The sequence below is a fragment of the Dasypus novemcinctus genome, chromosome 2, assembly GCF_030445035.2.
Source record: "Dasypus novemcinctus isolate mDasNov1 chromosome 2, mDasNov1.1.hap2, whole genome shotgun sequence".
In the NCBI taxonomy this organism is placed as follows: domain Eukaryota; kingdom Metazoa; phylum Chordata; class Mammalia; order Cingulata; family Dasypodidae; genus Dasypus; species Dasypus novemcinctus.
In genome coordinates this window covers 76,548,950-76,568,322 of record NC_080674.1, presented here as the reverse complement: position 1 = coordinate 76,568,322, position 19,373 = coordinate 76,548,950, and the positions used below count along the sequence as shown (strand labels likewise).

The following is a 19,373-nucleotide window of genomic DNA, read 5'->3' as shown; positions in this document are numbered from 1 at the left end:
CTCCATCTTGATCAGGGCAGGTTAAATCTCTTTTGAATGTGGCCATTTTTAAATATATATTTCAATTAGGTCTTTACGAGAGAGAATATTATTTTAGAATTTCAGAACCACCATAGATTTTTTTTTTAAGCCAGGGATAATAGTATCACAAATGAAATGCATCAAATTATAACTAGTAATTGCTTGGTTTTATATGTTTGTTGAGAGTTAATTGTGTTTTGTTTTGTTTTTAAAGATTTATTCTTTGTAGTTACCATGGGGCTGAAATTTAACATCCTAAATCTGTAACAATCTCTTTTATTTCTCTCTCTCCCCTTCCTCCCCCCGCCATCATCTGCTCTCTCTGTCCATTTGCTGTGTGTTCTTCTGCATCCACTTGCATTATCAGGCAGCAATGGGAATCTGTGTCTCTTTTTGTTGAGTCATCTTGCTGCATCAGCTCTCTGTGTGTGCAGCGCCACTCCTGGACAGGCTGCACTTTTTTCACAGGGGGCAGCTCTCCTTGCAGGGTACATACCTTGTGTGGGGGGCAACCCTACGTGGCACGGCACTCCTTGTACGCGGTAGCACTGCACGTGGGCCAGCTTACCACACGGGTCAGGAGGCCCTGGGGATCGAACCCTGGACCCTCCATATGGTAGACAGATGTTCTATCAGTTGAGCCACGTCCACTTCCTAAAAGTTATTGTTTAAAAAAAAAACAAAACAGTTATTGAGAAACTTCTATATCCAAGGTACTAGTGGGGACTAAAAAATATAATTAAAACCTAAGGGAAATGGATGTGGCTCAAGCTATTGATCTCCTGTCTATCCTATGGGAGGTCCTGGGTTTATTTCCTGGTGCCTTCTGGAGAGGAAGAGCAAGATAGCAAGCTGGTGTGACAGGCAGGCATGATGAGCTGATGCAACAAGATGATATAACAAGGAGACATAAAAGAGGAAAGACAATGAGAGACAAAACAAAGCAGGGAGCTGAGGTGGCTCAAGCAATTGCGTGCCTTTCTCCCACATGGGAGGTCTCAGGTTTGGTTCCCAGTGCCTCCTAAAGAGAAGACAAGCAGGCACAGAGAGCACACAACAAATGGACACAGAGAGCAAATAACAAGCACAAACAATGAGGGGGGAATAAATAAATAAAAATAAATCTTTAAAAAAAAAGCCTAGTCACTGTCATCAAGTAAATTATCTAGTGAGATAGAATTCTTTGATGTAAAACAAAACGTTCAGTCATATAATTGTTTCTCCTCCTGAACTAAATGTCAATGACCATATTAATTTCCATATATATAATGTTTTTCATTTGTGATTACCAGGGTATACACATGGTAAAGATTTTTTCTTTCCTCCCTTTCATTCATTGATAATGTATTCATATGGGTAAGTTTTTTATGTTTTTAAGGATAATAAAGATAATAAAGAGGTTAACTGGATGAATATAGTAGTGATCCATAAGTACTGTTTAGTACATTTTGATATATAAAAAAATGACTTTACCAATTGTTATTGTAGTATCACAATAATTGGGTTAATTGCTATTTGCAGGTGATTTCTAGCTTGTCTCATGCCTTAGGCAAGCAAAAGGAAAGAATAGAGTTGATGAGAACCTTCTTCCACTGGCGAATTGGCCATGTCAAATCCAGACAGGACGTAAGTATTAAAAAAAGAAGCTACTGACAGATACCAGGCTTCTGAACTCAAAAGCATTTAGGTTCACTTATTAGAACTCTTGTTAAAGAAAGACAATGATTGGATATTAATATTGGTTTACAAATAAGTCAGTTTATCACTTAATGTAGCTCTTATTTCAAAGGAATTTAATTTTAGATAGTTTGGAAAAAACCTCTCTTAGATTATATAGACCTGTTGATATGTCCTTTGCTACTTCATAGTGGCTAGGTAAGGATTGTACCTATATTACAAATGCCTTGATAATGGAACCCTTTTAACAAATTTGACCTCAGGTGTGGTTATATGAAAACTTTATTATCTGTAACATATCATCTGCTTTCTGTAGATTTGTTTCTGGTTCTAAAATGCCTTAATACAACCTCTTCATAAGGAATAATTGCTTTATTTGTACATTACAAAATAGTGCAAATGTTTTTGTGTAGACTTGCCTTAAAGTGAGAATCAAAAAAGCCATACCTGTGTAACTTTTTAAAAATTACCCTTAGTTTGTGTGCAATTTAAAGTTATCCATTATTTTAGTCAAATAGGAACTAAATCAGTATGTCCAAGTTAATAGTGAACTGAAGAGAAGAATAAATATTGTATCAAGTGTGGAAAAGTATAAGAGTATGTATATATCTCAAAAGAAGATCGGAGTATAGAGACCTAAGAGTGTATGTTATATGTGTGCATGTATGTCCATGCAGGTGCTTGCCTGTGCATGCATCTATAGCCGTGGAGCAAGCTCTGTGCATTTAATTCCAAGAGATTAGTTTTCTGTATCTTTGGTGTATTTATCTAATCATTTTAAACTGCACTGAAGTATATATTTAAGGAAAAACTTTTAACATGAAATAGGATTTCTCCTTTAAGAATATTTCCCAGTTTTTTCACTTTTTAAATTAAATCCACATTAATTACATTGAAGAAAGCTGTTTAAAGATGAGTGTGCGAAATTTTGAAAGTTATTTAATAATAAGGATACACTTTCATTTTAAGATGTTAACTGGAATAGTTGAGGCTGCCCTACTTTTTAAATAATTTTTTAAATGTTGGAACAGGAACTACTGTTTCAAAAGAGTTTAAATTCATTGATTAAAGAAAAATAGCATGTCCCTGTATGGATCAGTTTGGCACTGGCCAAATGGCAAGCTATGTAAATTAAATTAAACCTGCTTATGGTGGTAGCCACCAAACCAAAGAGAAATCATTGCCATCTGAAGCCACAGCCACCACCCTCTACCTTCAGCCACTCTCTCTTATTCTCCCAGTCCCTCTTTCAGCTGAAAAATGAAGCGTATTTGTAGCTAAGATGGCATGTGAAGAGTTACTTATTCTGTTTGTTTGTTTGTTCTTCTCTTTACTTGATTACTTGCTTAAAGCAGTGATGTACTAGGTAAGAGCTCAGTCTCTGGAGTCAGGAAGTCTGGCTTTACCTTTGCTTACTCGTGTGACCTTGGCAGGTTAGTTAATCTCTCTAAGCCTGTTCTCATCTGCAAAATGAGAAAAATATGAGTACACGGGATTAAATGATAATGTATATAAACTAAGTTATATGTATTATTACTGTTACCAGTATATTTACCAGTACATTGTGTTTTTGATGTTTTATATTATTTTCATATAGGTTTATGAAGGTAAACTGGCAGACCAGTACTTCCAGAGAACTTTACTGAAGAAAGTCTGGAAAGCCTGGCATTCCACAATAAAAAAGCAGTGGAAAGATGTGGTGGAAAGAGCTTGTCAAGCAAGAGCTGAAGAAGTTTGTGTCCAGATTTCCAATGATTATGAGGCCAGAATTGCCATGGTAATCTTTTTAGTTAAAACTCTTACTTTTCTTTAATAACAATAAAGATGGGTAACATTATTCTCCATTAGTTTATAAGCAGGCAGAGTAACTCATTTCTCCAAATCTATATAATGCAGTATAGTTTAAAATGAAACTGTTTGGAAAGGGTCACACTTATAAGGCAGACTTACAGACTTATTTATTCCTTTCAATAGTTATAACTCTGGTCTCCAAACTTGGGTTGGATCTCTTGTATTACATTTCTTTTGGAAATGTGAATCACCCACTGATATTTAAATCTCCAAGACCTAGTTTACCTATTATCTAGCCAAGAATAAAGACTTAAAACAAAAATATTTATCTTCATTTTAGTTTAGAAACTGTACTTAGAAGATTGATACAATACTATTCTATATAAATTGAATTACATATCCTATTGACTTTTTAAAATTACATTTTATTTACAAACACTCTATACCCACCATCCTCTTGACTTTTAGTGATAAAATTAACATTGTTTCCATGGGAAAACATTTGAGACCCAAAATGAAATTAAAAGCTATAGTAAAGAATATAGTAAGCCTCTTAAAATCAGCTATAGAAAGGAAAAACATTTCATCATTTTAGCACTAAATTCTTAATATTAAAAATAAGTTTCATAATACAAATACTTTCTGCATTTCAAAATGGCATGCCAAAATACCCCTTGGGTTTAGCTTGGAAACGTGTGTTGTACTTGGTATTTTGTACTTTAAATCTATTGATAATGCTTAGTAAAAAAAAATTCTGTTAATATTGCTGGCATTTAGTTATTTTCTTTCTAAAAGTCAAGACCTCTATGTGACTTTCAATATGTTTTGTTTTAATGTCTTACATAAAAGTTTTATGATAAGAAATTATGTCTTTCTTATATAATTAAAACATCAGGGGAACTGGTATGAAATTCCACTTGTTTGGAACTTTATGTTTAGGAATGAAAATGGTTTGTTGATGGAGCCAATAGAGGTAAGATATACCTTTTTAAACCAAATTGCACATAGCAGGAGAGTTCTGTGGTAAACTGTATTTTATTAATATTTCACATAAAAATAAGTTCACAGTATAAGACTACTTTTTTAAATAAGAAAATATTCTTCCTTGTGTCTCAGACCCTTCCCATTTGTTGTTATTTGCTTAATTTTCTTTATTTTAGTTATCTGGAGCTTTGGAAAATTCAAAAGCTGAGATCCAAAGAATGCAGCATGAAAAAGAGCACTTTGAAGATTCCATGAAAAAAGCTTTCATGAGGGGTGTATGTGCATTAAATCTTGAAGCCATGTCTATATTTCAAAACAAAAATGATATAGGTTAGTATTTCATTTAAGATTCTCTGCCTGCTTTTAAAAAGGATTTGAGGAGATTTCAGTGATTGATAGGGCCAACAGTCCTCATTTTCTGCAGTGGACTTTTCTCAGCCAAGCATTGATATTTTTAATTTCATAGGGTCCTATCACATTTCAAAACTGCCATGTAAAGTAGTTCAGTGATGGTTGTTATTTTAGATCTTACCGAGTAAACTGCCAACCCCTAATTATTTAAGCTCAATGTCCCAAGGACCCAACCAAAACTTTCCCAACTAAAAGTTACCAGCTTCATAGGGGGTTTCTCTGGGGATGTTTCTCTGAAACATCTCAGGGACTGAATTTCCAAACCTTCACTACATAAATGTCATCTTAATTGGAGACTTTAATCAAATCCTAATAATGGGAAAAAAACTAAAGTTGGAGGAAACCCTTTCTCCTAACTTCTAGAAGTTGGCATTTATTCACTCCTAGGTCAAGGTTAAGGTTCACTTTTGAGGGAAGGTTACTATAAGGGGTGTCAGTATAACAGTACAATCAGTTAAATATTGAAATGTGTTCTTGATTCACAGCTTACAAAATTTGCCTGGAAGAACCCATTTCTTTTACAGTGTCACAAATAAAGATTTTAGTTTTACTGATTGATTTATTATTGTTGGTTGAAAAGTCAAGAATAAAAATATATTTGTTTTTGTTAGGATGGAAGCAATAGAAGGAAATGAAGTGAAAGGAGAAACAATAGAAGAAAATGCTAGTTTTCTTCCTTTTTCAAAACTGGACTACTCAGATAACCTCAGATATCTCTCCCTGGTTTTAAAGGAATCATAACAAAAGTAGGAACAAATGCATAGTTGGCTAACATATCTGATGTGAAACCATCATTTTGGGGAATAGAAAAATATCAGAAAATAATTCTACAGATTCTAAATAGCAGGCCATTTATCAGGGCAGATATATGAAAGAAGGCTCAAGGTGACTACATTATCATAATGCTTGTGGTGGTAATACACTTTACTCAGCTGAAGTCCTAGCTGAGTACATAATTTATTTTTATCTTCTATGTAAAAGCAAACCATTACGTTTCATACGTCAAAGGAAGTTAACCTTCAGAGGTTAATGCTGACTCTAATCAGTTAATACTGACAAACTGTTTACCAAATATTGTATCCAATATGTGAAACAAATATGTATGTTTTCATTAGGATGACATTTTAGCTATTCTATATTTTCATTGTTTTGAGGGTTATAGTAATCATAACTGGGAAGTTTAATGGTACTAACTTTTGATTCACAGGGATTGACTTTGTAAACAGTAAGAAGGAAGAATATGGTTCTGGTGTTCAAGGACAAGAACAGCCTGCTCGTTTGGATTCTTCAGCGCCCCTGATGGCCTCAGTGGTTCCACCAGCACCGCTGCCATCCGCCTCCACATCCACAGCAGCAGCGTCAGGAGGAGCGGCCGGTGCTGCTGCCACCGCGGCCTCTGTTCCCTCTGCGGCTTCGATTACGTCTGCCGGGGCTGCTCCTGTTCACGTGCCTGTTTCTGCTCCTCTTGTTGCAGGGGCTGCAGCTACTGCTGCGCCCGAAGAAATGGTTAGTACAGTTACTGCACATGCCCACCTTATAAAAATGGTTCAAAAGCTTGTTTGTAAATTGGATATTTTGAACTTAGAGCATATTTTCTTATGGAAAGAAAATTCTACATGGTATTTAGTCCAAGCCACAGAAATATTTAATATGCCAAGTGACTAAAACATTACTTTTATAATATAAATAATAGCCTAAGAGTCTATTACAATGAAACAAAAATATTTTTCAAAAACTGTTTAGGAAAAATAGATTAATTAAAGAAAGAATTGGTGATACTTTTTTTGTTTCCAATTCCAAAGGAAACTCCTGGGCATTTTCAAGGGCTTAAGAGGTTAATGGCCCTCCTGTGTATTCTCTTTCAACTAGTTTTCCCTTTTCTTAAGTGCAGGTATATTACTAACACTATATGGTCATGTCTCCTTGATTAGGTTTCAATTTTTAATTCATAATTGGAATGAAGATAGGAATAATTTTTCCTAGAGTCACAGAGTTATGATTAGAGAAGTGCATAAATGGGGATGGAGTATTTGTATGAGAACTTGCCTGAGATAAAATTAATCAAGCTGTTAATATGATAAGAGTTACAGGCCCAAGTACATCATGTCTCTGACTCCTCTGTCTTCTGTAATTAAACCCACATTCTTCAAATAGTGTTTCTCGAGAGAAAAGGGGTTAAGGATGCAAGCTCTATTATCAGAGTCACCTCTTCAGAGCTGTTGTTGTTGTTAAACACTATACCCTTTTCTCCTATTCTCACTGTGCTCTGAGACAAAGTTCGGTAAAGCTACTGAGAAAATTCTGATTTAACTGTCTCCCTTTTCTCCCCAACACCTGACCACTTAACTAAGAGGAGAGAAGATGACAAAATAGGTTTTAGAATGTAAAGTTCCCCTGGCAGTCCATTAGAAGGTGCCATTGCTCTGGCCAGCTCTCTGTAGCTAAGGGAGGCGTTGAGTCACCCAGACTCTCAGTCATCTTTAGCATTCCAGCACACTTGAATGCCTCCCAATTTCTACCCTTTGGGGGTTACTAACTTTGGGAAGAGATGTACTTAAATTTACTTAAGATGTTTCCTCTTGACTTTAAGAGGTTAAAAAATGCTGTTATAATATGGCCCATTAATGTTAAGAGAAATTTGAAATGTGTATGGAATTTTGACTTAGAAATAGTACCCTAAATTTCAACCCTGACATATATTCAGTTGTGTTTAGTTTTCATGATTACACATTTTTGAAGTGTGATCCTATACAGATTTCATTTAAACGAACAGTGAGTGTTGAAATTCCTGGGTTATCATGCACATTGCATATTCAGGTAACACACACTGCTCGACTTTTCAAAATTCCCTTCATAAAATGTTACTGCATCATTTGTATATCTGCATTTACACATAAGTCTGAGTGCATGGAAGGAATTAAATGAATGAGTTCATTTACCACTCTTTGTATTACAAGTTTTTTGAAATAATTTGATCTCCTGGGATAATTTTAAAGGTTTTGGAACCTGAAAAATACAGTATTGAATAGATGGTCCCTATCATCCCCCCTCCTCACATCTATACACACACACTACATCCCATCCCTTCAAAAACAGATGTACATTAAATTGTATTCACAGAAATATGGCCATTAGGGCCATAAAGAAAGGAGAATCACAAATCAAAATATAATGCTAGTTTTCTTCTTTTCATAATTGGAATACTCCTTTTACCTCAGATATGTCTTCCTGGTTTTAAAGGAATCAATAACAAAAATAGGAACAAATATATAGTTGGCTAATTTATCTAATGTGTGAAACCATCATTTTGGGGAGTAGGAAAAGAAGAGAGATTCATGATCCAAACATGGCTTTCTTTCTTTTCATTTTAATCACAGAACCTTCCTCTGAATATTCTAAAATTTTTCTACTCTTCCTTAGTATTTCCAGTAGCTAAAAGGAGCTGTGTACAGATAATAAAGTTCAGAGAATCGGGACACAAATAACTGGAGGAAGGAGGGTTAAAGAAAATAATATCTTGATCTGTAAAAATCTTTCCTTTCCTGCAGATATCCTCAGTATATTAAAGAAAATGTTTCATGGTAGAAAATATTTGTAAAAAAATATGTTCGCATAGTTGTAGAAGCAAAATATATTGCAGTTTACGAAGTTGAACAGTAGATGGCAGTTTAATCTTTTTCCAACTCCAGTTGGAATTGAGGGAAAGTATTTTTAGTTTGATTTTAAACATAGTGAATAGCTTTCTCTTCTATCTTTGCACTTTATCTGAACTGAAAGTGAAAAGGTATCGTTAGTAGTTGGTACTGTTTTCCCCATTTTAGAAATGAGGAAATTGAGGGAAAGTGAGTACACAGTAACTTTAAAGAATTGGAATTCAGACCTTCCTAATCCGATTCTATATTGTCTCCCTGTCAAATGATAAGATACAAATGTTTTTGGAAACGGACTTTGGAATTCAGACCTTCCTAATCCGATTCTATATTGTCTCCCTGTCAAATGATAAGATACAAATGTTTTTGGTTAGGGCGTCCGTCTACCATATGGGAGGTCCGCGGTTCAAGCCCCGGGCCTCCTTGACCCGTGTGGAGCTGGCCATGCGCAGTGCTGATGCGCGCAAGGAGTGCCGTGCCACGCAAGGGTGTCCCCCGCGTGGGGGAGCCCCACGCGCAAGGAGTGCGCCCGTGAGGAAAGCCGCCCAGCGTGAAAAGAAAGAGCAGCCTGCCCAGGAATGACGCCGCCCACACTTCCCGTGCTGCTGACGACAACAGAAGCGGGTGCCGCTGACGACAACAGAAGCGGACAAAGAAACAAGACGCAGCAAACAGACACCAAGAACAGACAACCAGGGGAGGGGGGGAAATTAAATAAAATAAATAAATCTTTTAAAAAAAAAAAAAAAAAAAAGATACAAATGTTTTTAAAATGTATTTTATTTTATTTTTATTTTGTCACCTAGCTTGATATGGCTTAAAATGCTACAATTTTCATTTTTATGACATTTTTTAAGTCAGCTAAGCTGATAAATTTTATGGGCTCCAGTATGATTGGCATCAGTAATTGGCCATTTAATCAAAAAAAAAGCTAACTAAAGCAGTGAGTGATTTTTTAAACAGATATATATAACATATACATTATTTTATCCTAAAACATATGCATTCACTTGACTTTTTATTGTGAAACCAAACTGCATTAAGGCTCTGTGGATTATAATTGTCAGCTTTTTATATATGCCATAGTTATGATACATTTTCTCTGATTTCCAGTTTCAGTTTCTATACCATAAAAGCATGAACCTAACAAAACTTATAAAGCTGTCTGATTATAGAAACCTTCTAGATTTAAAAAAAAGAAATTTACATGACTTAGCAGCACTTTTATTCTAATAATTTATCCCTTTATAAATTCTTTCTCAAATGTCTACATCAATTTTCAAAATAACTCTTTTTCATCAGTTTATATATTTTTTAACTAAGGTATCTACTTTTATTTATTTATTTATTTTTAGGCGGTACTGGGGATTGAACCCAGGACCTCATACATGTGAAGCAGGTGCTCAACCACTGAGCTACACCTCCTCTACCTAAGTATTTTTTTTTTTGTAAGATTTATTTATTTATTTCTCTCCCCTTCCCCCCCACCCCAGTTGTCTGTTCTCTGTGTCTGTTTGCTCCATCATCTTCTTTGTCCGCTTCTGTTGTTGTCAGCGGCATGGAAATCTGTGTTTCTTTGGTTACGTCATCTTGTTGTGTCAGCTCTCCGTGTGGGTGGCGCCATTCCTGGGCAGGCTGCACTTTCTTTCGCGCTGGGCGGCTTTCCTTAGGGTGCGCTCCCTGCGCATGGGGCTCCCCAACGGGGGGGACACCCCTGCGTGGCAGGACACTCCCTGTGCGCATCAGCACTGCGCATGGGCCAGTTGCACACGGGTCAAGGAGGCCCGGGGTTTGAACCGCGGACCTCCCATGTGGTAGATGGGCACCCTAACCACTGGGCCAAGTCCACTTCCCCCTAAGTATTTTTAACAAGTAAAAATGACACAGACATTTTGAAAACATGCAACTGACTAATGGTAATATACATACAAGTCATTTAAGACAATTTTTGTTTAATTCAAATAAGTGCATAGAGATTTCTTTTAAAAGTCTTTGTTTGCTGGCGTTTTTATTTTATCTTATCTAAGTCATTCAAAGCAGTTCTCAGCTGGTCTGGGTAAAACTTATCTCCTGTGGGCATTTTCCAACTACTTCTCTCATTCCAAACTTCTCTAATTTTTGGTGTATTCCCTTTACCCTTCAGGTGAGAAGTAGCTGTTACTAATGGGAATGTTATACCCTCCAAGTGTGATAGGGCAAGAGTAAGGTTAAGAGCACATTGTACTTCAATTTTTGTTAAAAGAATTTTCTTGCCCGCAACTTTATATTTTTCATTTTAAAATAGCTTTTAAGAATCTTCAGCAGTTTATAAAATCTTATTTGTACCGTATTTTAGCGAGAAATATAAAGAATAGATAAAGTTTTTCCCAAGGTCAGAAGCATGAATTCAGTCCACAAAAGTCAAATAATTTCTACAGTGATTATAGTGAGAAACAGTCCTCTAACTTCCTCTCCCTAAACTCTGTTAGCCGTTTCTTCTATTTAGTTTTTCCCTCTAATTTGTACTGTTTCTAGTTTTATCCATTTCAAACAGTATTGACTCCCTATTATGGATGAAAAGGATTTGTCCTTCTGACAACACCTACTCCCTGTTTCCTCTCTTCTTCCTCCCATATATAAATATAGATATTCCAGCTTTTGATTAAATCAGTATTTATGATGAAATCAGTATTTATGATGACTGTGTAGATACAGCTAAGCCATGAACGTATCCTATGCCTCCATTTCCTTTCTAGGTCAAATTCGTGTTCCTCAAATTAATTGCTTCAATTTTTTTTTTTTTTTTTTTTTTTGCAACAATTAATTCTTCCTAATCTCTCCACTGAATGCTATCCCATATCCCATCGTTTTTATTTTCCTAGAGATGTCTCTCAGGGAGCCCACTATTTGAATATAAAGCTATGGTTCAGATATATGAAGAACTTAAAGAATGATGACACACATAGAATGCAACAATGGAAAAAAGATTAATATTGAATAAATGCTTTTAGAAAAATTATGTTTAGAGAGAAAATGAATTTAGATCAGGAATTCACACTGAAATTTCAGATGTTTTAATATATTAAATGAAAAGAATTAAATGTTAGAAGATAGCATAATTATCGCAGCTGTCCAAAACAGGCTGTTTTGTTTTATAAAACTTACGTGCATTGAAAAATAAAACATTCAAAAAATGAAAGGAAAATATTTACACTATTAGATAGATATCTGTAATTAGTAGATGAACTTAACATTCATCAGGAGCTATTAAAAATCTAAGCACGATACTCATTGTTTTCCTGGTAAGTAGTTAAAGGACATGGTAATTTACAAAATGGAATACAAATATGAAACATTAATTAACCACAAATTAAATCAAATAGTAGATTGTACCTCAGACTTGAGCTAGCAGCTAATAGAATTGATAGTGAAAAAGAAAATGAGTATACTGTACTTCTGATCTAAGTATAATCTTTTTGGAATAAGCAACAAAAGCTATAAAAGCTGGCATTACTGTTTGCTATGATCATTCGAGGTTTGGCAATATTTTCTATGGCAATAACTCTCAAAAGGAGAGCCCTAACTTATAAAAATATACTGTACATAATAGGTAAAGAACTGAAAAAGTTAAAACAAACTATACCGTAGTTTGTCGATTTTAAAAGATCTCGTGAAAAATTATAGCAGTTACTCTATTCATGAAAAAAGTATGTTAACAAAGTGACAAGAAACAAAAAGGCAGACCAGAGCATATGTGCAATTATAATATTAATTATGGCTAAGGATTAATTATGTAAAAGATGAATAGTTTCCAGGAGTTAGGGGTGGTGGAGGCTGGGGGATAGGAGTGACTACAAAGGGGTAGCACAAGGGAGATCTTCGTGGTGGTGGAATATTTCTGTATCTTGATTATAGTAGTGGTTACGCATATCTACACATGATGAAATGACATAGATCTATACACAAAACATTATGCCAATTCCTGGTTTTTATACTGTTTTGCACTCCTAACTGCAAGATCTCATCATTGCGGGAAATTGGGTGGAGAATACGCAGGACATCTGTATACTATCTTTGTAACTTTCTGTGAATCTATAATTATCTCAAAATAGAAATTTTTTTTTTAATTTCATAAAATCCTATGAAATAGGTGGGTTTTTGGGGTGTTTGGTTTTATGTTTGTTTGTTTCTCATTGTTTTATGTTTTATTTTTTCCGTGTTGGAATTGGTTAAATATACAAATATTTTAAGTGCCTGCGTATTTTCTTCATAAGCTCTAGAATCAAAAGTGTACTATAAATGTTGCCATGGATTTTCTACCAACTGGTTATGTCATTTTTTTTTTAGTATATGCCAAGAGTTGTGACATCTGCACAACAGAAGGCTGGAAGAACAATTACAGCCCGGATCACAGGGAGATGTGATTTTGCTCCAAAAAACAGAATTAGTAGCAGTTTAGCTATAATGGGAGTTTCTCCTCCCATGAGTTCAGTGGTTGTGGAAAAACATCATCCAGTCACAGTGGTGAGTCTACATTTGACCTATTGTCAAAATATCTTTTTCCTGAGAGTTTATAGACTAATAAACACTTGAAATGTTACATTAGAGAGAAGATTAAAATTCATGATTACTGGCCCTTGTTCTGCCTTTACTTTTCTAGCTTTTATGTATATATAGTTCTCAGACTTGCTCTAAATCTACCTTTATTCTATTAGGAAATTAATTTCAGAAGCATTGTTTCTTCCAAACATGGTAAAATTATCAAATAGATAAAGTAATCCAATGTGTCATTGGCCAAAAGGGTAAAATATACAAATGATTTCTCATTAATTTAAAGAGACATGATCTCTCTGCCTAGAGGAGCCTGTATCAAATCTCGGTACATATTTCCATCGTTCGCTCCCATTTTACCCCATTTCCCAATATATTCTTTTTACTGGCCTAAATAAAAATATAAAGAGACAAAACCTATTTAATCATTCACCAGCTGGCCGTACAGCAGATATTTGAGTGCAAGAAACACTACCCTACTTCTTCAGTTTCTAGTTTTTGGTCATTTAAAAAAAAACAAAAACTTCTTCCCTTTTCCTCAATACAGTGTATTTCTAATTAAAAATAATATTAACTCATGCTGTAATAAGTTCATGTGATATAAAAGAAAGCACATGGAATTTGAAGCAGAAATAAACAGCCTGAGTTAGTGCCTCACAAAACAAGTAAAATAGTTGAGCCTCCATTTTCTCTTCTATAATGGGAGTGATAAGAATAAGGTTGTTGTCAGGATTTAGGATTAAATGAGATAATATGAAAGGTAAATGAGCTCCATAAAGGCACTTTGTAAAACCTTAAGCAAATTTAGCAAATATTAGAAGTTGCTAGAGAAGAGTATATGCATCTCTCTGTATTACTTTATACAATTGCATATGAATCAACAATTATCTCAAAGTTTAACAAGTTTCTAGAGCACAACCCTAAAGAAAAACAAGGATTGATTTTAAAAGAGAATTCTCTCTATATAAATCTTCTGTTTAAAACAATGTTTCTGTCTGTAGTATGTCAAGGTACTAGAAAAGGTATATGAGGTGATTTTAAATCCTTTTCTTCCCGGGTTATACTAGATGATTAAATCAAGAGAAGCTGATTATTTAAGTTTAATAGCAGGTAGTGTATGGCCAGAATGAAGTGGAAGACAAGAGATGGAGGCACAGGGTCCATTTAGAGGACTTGGCAGTGGCAGAGTTTTGTCTTAGGCTTTCTAAGTTGGACAGACTCTGAAAATCCATAGATGACTTCTCTATATATTTTTTAGCATGTGTGATTAATTACCAAAAACAAGAAGAAATGGAATCTTTTTTTTTTTAAGATTTATTCCTGCCCCCTTGCTACTTATGCTTGTCGTCTGCTCTCTCTGTCCATTCACTGCACGTTCTTTTGTGCCTGCTTGTCTTCTTGTCTTCTTTTTAGGAGGCACTGGGAACCAATCCCAGGGCCTTCTGATGTGGGAGAGAGGTACTCAATCACTTGAGCCACCTCAGCTCCCTGGTTTGTTGTGTCTCTCATTGTCTTTTTCCTCTGTGTCTTTTTTTGTTGCATCAGCTCATTGCATGGGCCAGCTCTCCACGTGGGCCAAGTTGCCTTCACCAAGAGGCCCCAGGAACCAAACCTGGGACCTCCCATATGGTAAACAGGAGCCCAATTACTTGGGCCACATCCACTTTCTTAGAATCATTTCTATTCATTCTTTTTTTATTTTTATTTTTTCAGGTACTGGGGGTCAGGGATTAAACCCAGGGCCTCATATATGGGAAGCCGGCACTCAACCACTAAGCCATATTGGCTCCCCTGAGTTGGTTTTTTCATTTGTTTTCCTTGTTGTTTGTTTGTTTTAGGAGGCACTAGCAACTGAACCCGTGACCCTTCCCTGTGGGAAAGCAGGTGCTCAGTGGCACTCAACTGCTTGAACCACATCCGCTCCCCATTTCTGTTCTTATCAGCACATAGAGTATGTATAAAAAGAGAGGGTGAGAGGTTTCCCATTTGTGAGATAAAAAAGAAACAGAGCACATGTGTATTTTAAATGTAGGCAGCCTTTTGTTTTTGTAATAATTACATGAATTCCTATTTTTCAGAACAAAAATCAAAGAACTAATATCTTCCCACCACACTTTCTGATATTTATCTGACAAACTGCAATCCACTTATGCAATACTTCTTCAATAATTGGTCATGAATTAAGAGAGCCATAAACTTTTGGATTATGTGGTGAGCACAGTGGCAGTCCTCCGTACCATTTTTCATTTTATCCAGGAATCGAGATCTAGAACAACCAGAAACAGTTAACACTAATAAACCAAGAATCAGATTTGTGACACCTTAGCCCCATCTGTTGGATAATTGCTTGCTTCTAATTCTACTTCATTCTCTCCACATTGTATCTCATAATACCAGTGGTAATTTCAGTCTGTTTCTACAGTTTCTCTTACCCATCTCCCCAAGGAGAAATAGTTCTTTTGATAGGCTCAGATTAGGTAGTTGGCAATTGAAATTCCATACTAGTTGCAAAAGTATCTCCCATTTGTAATGTTTTTTTTTTTTATCTCTCCCCTCCACCCCCCCAGTTGTCTGCTCTCTGTGTCCATTCGCTGTGTGTTCTTCTGTGACTGCTTCTATCCTTATCAGCGGCACCGGGAATCTGTGTTTCTTTTTTGTTGCGTCATCTTGTTGTGTCAGCTCTCCGTGTGTGCGGCGCCCTTCCTGGGAAGGTGCACTTTCTTTTGCGCTGGGCGGCTCTCCTTACGGGGCGCACTCCTTGCGTGTGGGACTTGGCACTCCTTGAGTGCATCAGCACTGCGCATGGACCAGCTCCACATGGGTCAAGGAGGCGCAGGATTTGAACCGCGGATCTCCCATGTGGTAGACGGATGCCCTAACCACTAGGCCAAGTCTGCTTCCCTCATTTGTAATGGTTATCCAGTTATTTATGTACAAAGAAACATTTGTATAATATGCTTTAAGAAAGGAGGTTATTTTTTCATTTCTCTAAAAAAGAGTTCTGTTCTTTTTAAACAGAATCTGACATAAAGACCTTTTACTTTTTTTTTTTAGATTTATTTCTCTTCCTCCCCCCCCCCCATTGTCTGTTCTCTGTGTCTATTTTGCTGCATGTTCTTCTTTGTCCGCTTCTGTTGTTGTCAGCGGCAGAGGAATCTGTGTTCCTTTTTGTCGCATCATCTTGTTGTGTCAGCTCTCCGTGTGTGCGTCCCATTCCTGGGCAGGCTGCACTTTCTTTTGTGCTGGGCGGCTCTCCTTATGGGCCGCACTCCTTGCACGTGGGGCTCCCCTACGTGGAGGACACCCCTGTGTGGCAGGGCACTCCTTGCGCGCATCAGCACTGCGCATGGGCCAGCTCCACACGGGTCAAGGAGGCCCGGGGTTTGAACCGCGGACCTCCCATGTGGTAGACGGACGCCCTAACCACTGGGCCAAGTCCGCTTCCCAAGACCTTTTACTTTTAAGAGGTCTCATTATTTAAACAAAAGCTGCATCTTCAAGTTTTTTTAATTGTGAATATTTTGATCAAAAATAAATATTTTACTACAGGTATTTTAAAGATTATTTTTTCTAAGTAGAAGACCCTAATAGAAATCTATATGTACTAGTCAGTGACATGGACTGAAAGCTTACCTTATAACAAATTAAGGCTACTAAGACTGCTGCTGGCTTCTAAAAAGCTGTATTGGGTATAAGATAGGAAAGCCTTGTACATAGTAAGATGTCACACTTACAGGCTAAGTCAGATATGTCCTGACATTAAGTCCTTAGTGTGTGTGTCCAAGATGTCCCCCTGAGCTCTAAGGTGAGTAAGCAATCCTCCCCTCAACATGTTATTTCCTGGTTGAAAAGCTGTAGTCCGGGAGCTGGTGTAGCTTGGTAGTTGAGCCACAGCTTCCCACTTATGAGGTCCCAGTTCAATCCCTGGCTCTAGTACCTCAAAAAAAAAAAAAGAAAAAGAAAAGAAAAGAAGGGGAAGAGAAAGCTATACTCCATATTAGGGGAACACCAGGCCTCTGGGTAGACTTCCTCTTCTGTGACCATTAAAGGTTCAGTCAGATCTCAGTAAGTGATAATAGCTCCTCTGAGAAACCAGGTGAAAGATGAGAGCTCTGTTTTACTCTGGTTAGAAGCAAGGACCAGAGTGGATTCCTCTGGCCTTCCCCATCTGCCTTGGGATAGGACTCCATGTTTTAAGAGTCCATACATGAGAGGAAGAATTTGGATGGAAAGAAGGGATAGCTTAGGACTGACTCCTCTTCCAAGCACCACAAAGTCCCTTTCTATTCTCAGCCTCTGTGAACATTACAGGATTCCATTGGTTTCCTTTCTGAGGAATGACTCCTATGTCTCTTTTTATGATCCTCTGTAATATAGCTCTAATATTAAATTGTGGTTATTGAACATATCAGTCTGACTGGGTATGGGTTCCTTATGAAAAAGGACAACATTTTTTTGTTGTCATTGTTGTTTTAAAAGATTTATTTATTCCCCTCCCCTCGCTCTGCTGTGTTTTTGCTGTCTGTATCCATTTGCTGTGTGATCTTCTGTATCTGTTTCTCCTTTGGTCTTCTCATTTTTTCTCCTCTAGAATTCAACAGAATTCTATCCTGGGGACCTCTGATGTGGAGAGAGGTTCCCTGTTAGCTGTACCACCAAAGTTCCTGGTCTCTGCTGCACTTCACCTTGACTCTCCCCCTCGTCTCTCTTTTGTTGCGTCATCACCTTCCTGTGTGACTCACTTGGCAGGCACTGACTCACTGCACAGGCACCTGGCTCACCATGGGGGCACTGGCTTGCCATGCAAGCACTCCTTCTCTTCTTCTTTTTCACCAGAAGGTCCCAGGGATCGAATCCAGGTCCTCCCATATGGTAGGCTGAAGCCCTATCTCTTGAGCCACATCCGCTTCCCAACATCTTTTTTTTTCCTTTAAGATTTATTTATTTATTTGTATCTCCCCCCGCCCCATTGTCTGCTCTGTGTCCATTCACTGTGTGTTCTTCTGCATCAGCCTATATTCTCATCAGGCAACACTGCGGATCTGTGTCTCTCTTTCTTGCGTCATCTTGCTGCATCAGCTCTCCGTGTGTGCGGCACCACTCCTGGGTGGGCTGCAGTTTCCCACAGGCAACACTGCGGATCTGTGTCTCTCTTTCTTACGTAATCTTGCTGCATCAGCTCTCCGTGTGTGCGGCACCACTCCTGGGTGGGCTGCAGTTTCCCACAGGGCGGCTCTCCTTGTGCAGGGGCCACTCCTTGCTTGGGGATTTTAATGGTTGCTTCATCCAACTCACCGTTTGTATCTACTGGATGCTTAACAAATGTTTGTTGGATTATATTATAGAAGAAGTCATATTTCATATATGTAATTTTGTGGATTATTAAAGTAGATTTTTATCTTTCAGCAAACCATTCCTCAAGCTACTGCAGCAAAATATCCACGGGCCATTCATCCCGAAAGTAGTACCTCAGCTTCCAGATCTCTTGGAACCAGATCAACTCACACCCAGTCTCTCACAAGCATTCCTTCCATAAAAGTGGTTGACTAAAGTGAATATGTTTCATTGAAGTCTTTTAATTCCTCTGGTATTACCAAGAATTAGAAGTCTTTAATTTTTAAATTTTCTGTATTCTTAGAACACTATGGATACATCATGTTCATCTTTTGAAAATTGCAAGAGACTTTTTCGAGGCCATACCAACCTTTGTTACTATATGTAGAAACTATTTTAATGTTATTTTTTTTTATTTAAGCAATTAAGTAAAACTTTTTAAATTAAAAGAAACTGGACTTTTTTTAATGTTCAATTTGTCATTGATTATATCATCAAAGTATATAAATTCTATTTTCTGTACATTATTTCTAAAAGACTAAATCATTTCCATTGTTACCACACCGTAACATACATGAAACTTTGAGAGAGAACTTTACTTAAAAAGGTACTTTTTAACCATAAACTATGGTATTTTTATTTTTAAATTAAAAGATAAAAATCAAGAGTAATAAGATTTTTGTGACAGTGTACTATTATAGTTTTAATCTTTCCAGGGCTCTAACATTTTTAAATAGGTGGGAAATTATAACTCCTATGAATAATTCGTAAGGCTAAAAGAGAAAAAATTTTCTTACCATTAACATGAGAAGTTATAGGAACATCAAAAAGAAATTTCCCTTGAGAATGATCCTATTTTTTGTTATTTCTTGATTTTTAAAAATATTCTTCAGGATTAGGCTCACATTGTTCTTTCTGAACATCCAAACATAATCCTGTGATTTTGTCACCCTGGGCAACTCGGCAAACCTCTCA

The 19,373-nt window shown here is 36.7% G+C and overlaps 1 protein-coding gene and 1 non-coding gene across 9 annotated transcripts in view; one reads left to right on the top strand and one right to left on the bottom strand.

Annotated features, from left to right (window-relative positions):
* Nucleotides 1–18,861, top strand: part of POC5 (POC5 centriolar protein) — a 57,649-nt gene extending 38,788 nt beyond the window's left edge. For 7 of the 8 annotated variants that reach the window (XM_004466542.5, XM_004466545.5, XM_004466544.5 and 4 more), the window contains 6 exons: nt 1,543–1,647; nt 3,296–3,475; nt 4,650–4,803; nt 6,092–6,390; nt 12,861–13,037; nt 18,471–18,861. In XM_004466542.5, coding sequence (XP_004466599.2) covers nt 1,543–1,647; nt 3,296–3,475; nt 4,650–4,803; nt 6,092–6,390; nt 12,861–13,037; nt 18,471–18,614 — 1,059 coding nt within the window. In that variant the 3' untranslated portion in view covers nt 18,615–18,861. Of the gene's footprint in view, nt 1–1,542; nt 1,648–3,295; nt 3,476–4,649; nt 4,804–6,091; nt 6,391–9,889; nt 9,993–12,860; nt 13,038–18,470 lie in introns of those variants that run through there. The other variant, XM_058275028.2, reaches the window with a different exon arrangement.
* On the bottom strand, nt 9,888–9,959 carry TRNAV-CAC (transfer RNA valine (anticodon CAC)). The gene has a single exon. It is a non-coding gene; the product is annotated as a tRNA-Val (tRNA).
* Nucleotides 18,862–19,373: the final 512 nt, after the last annotated feature.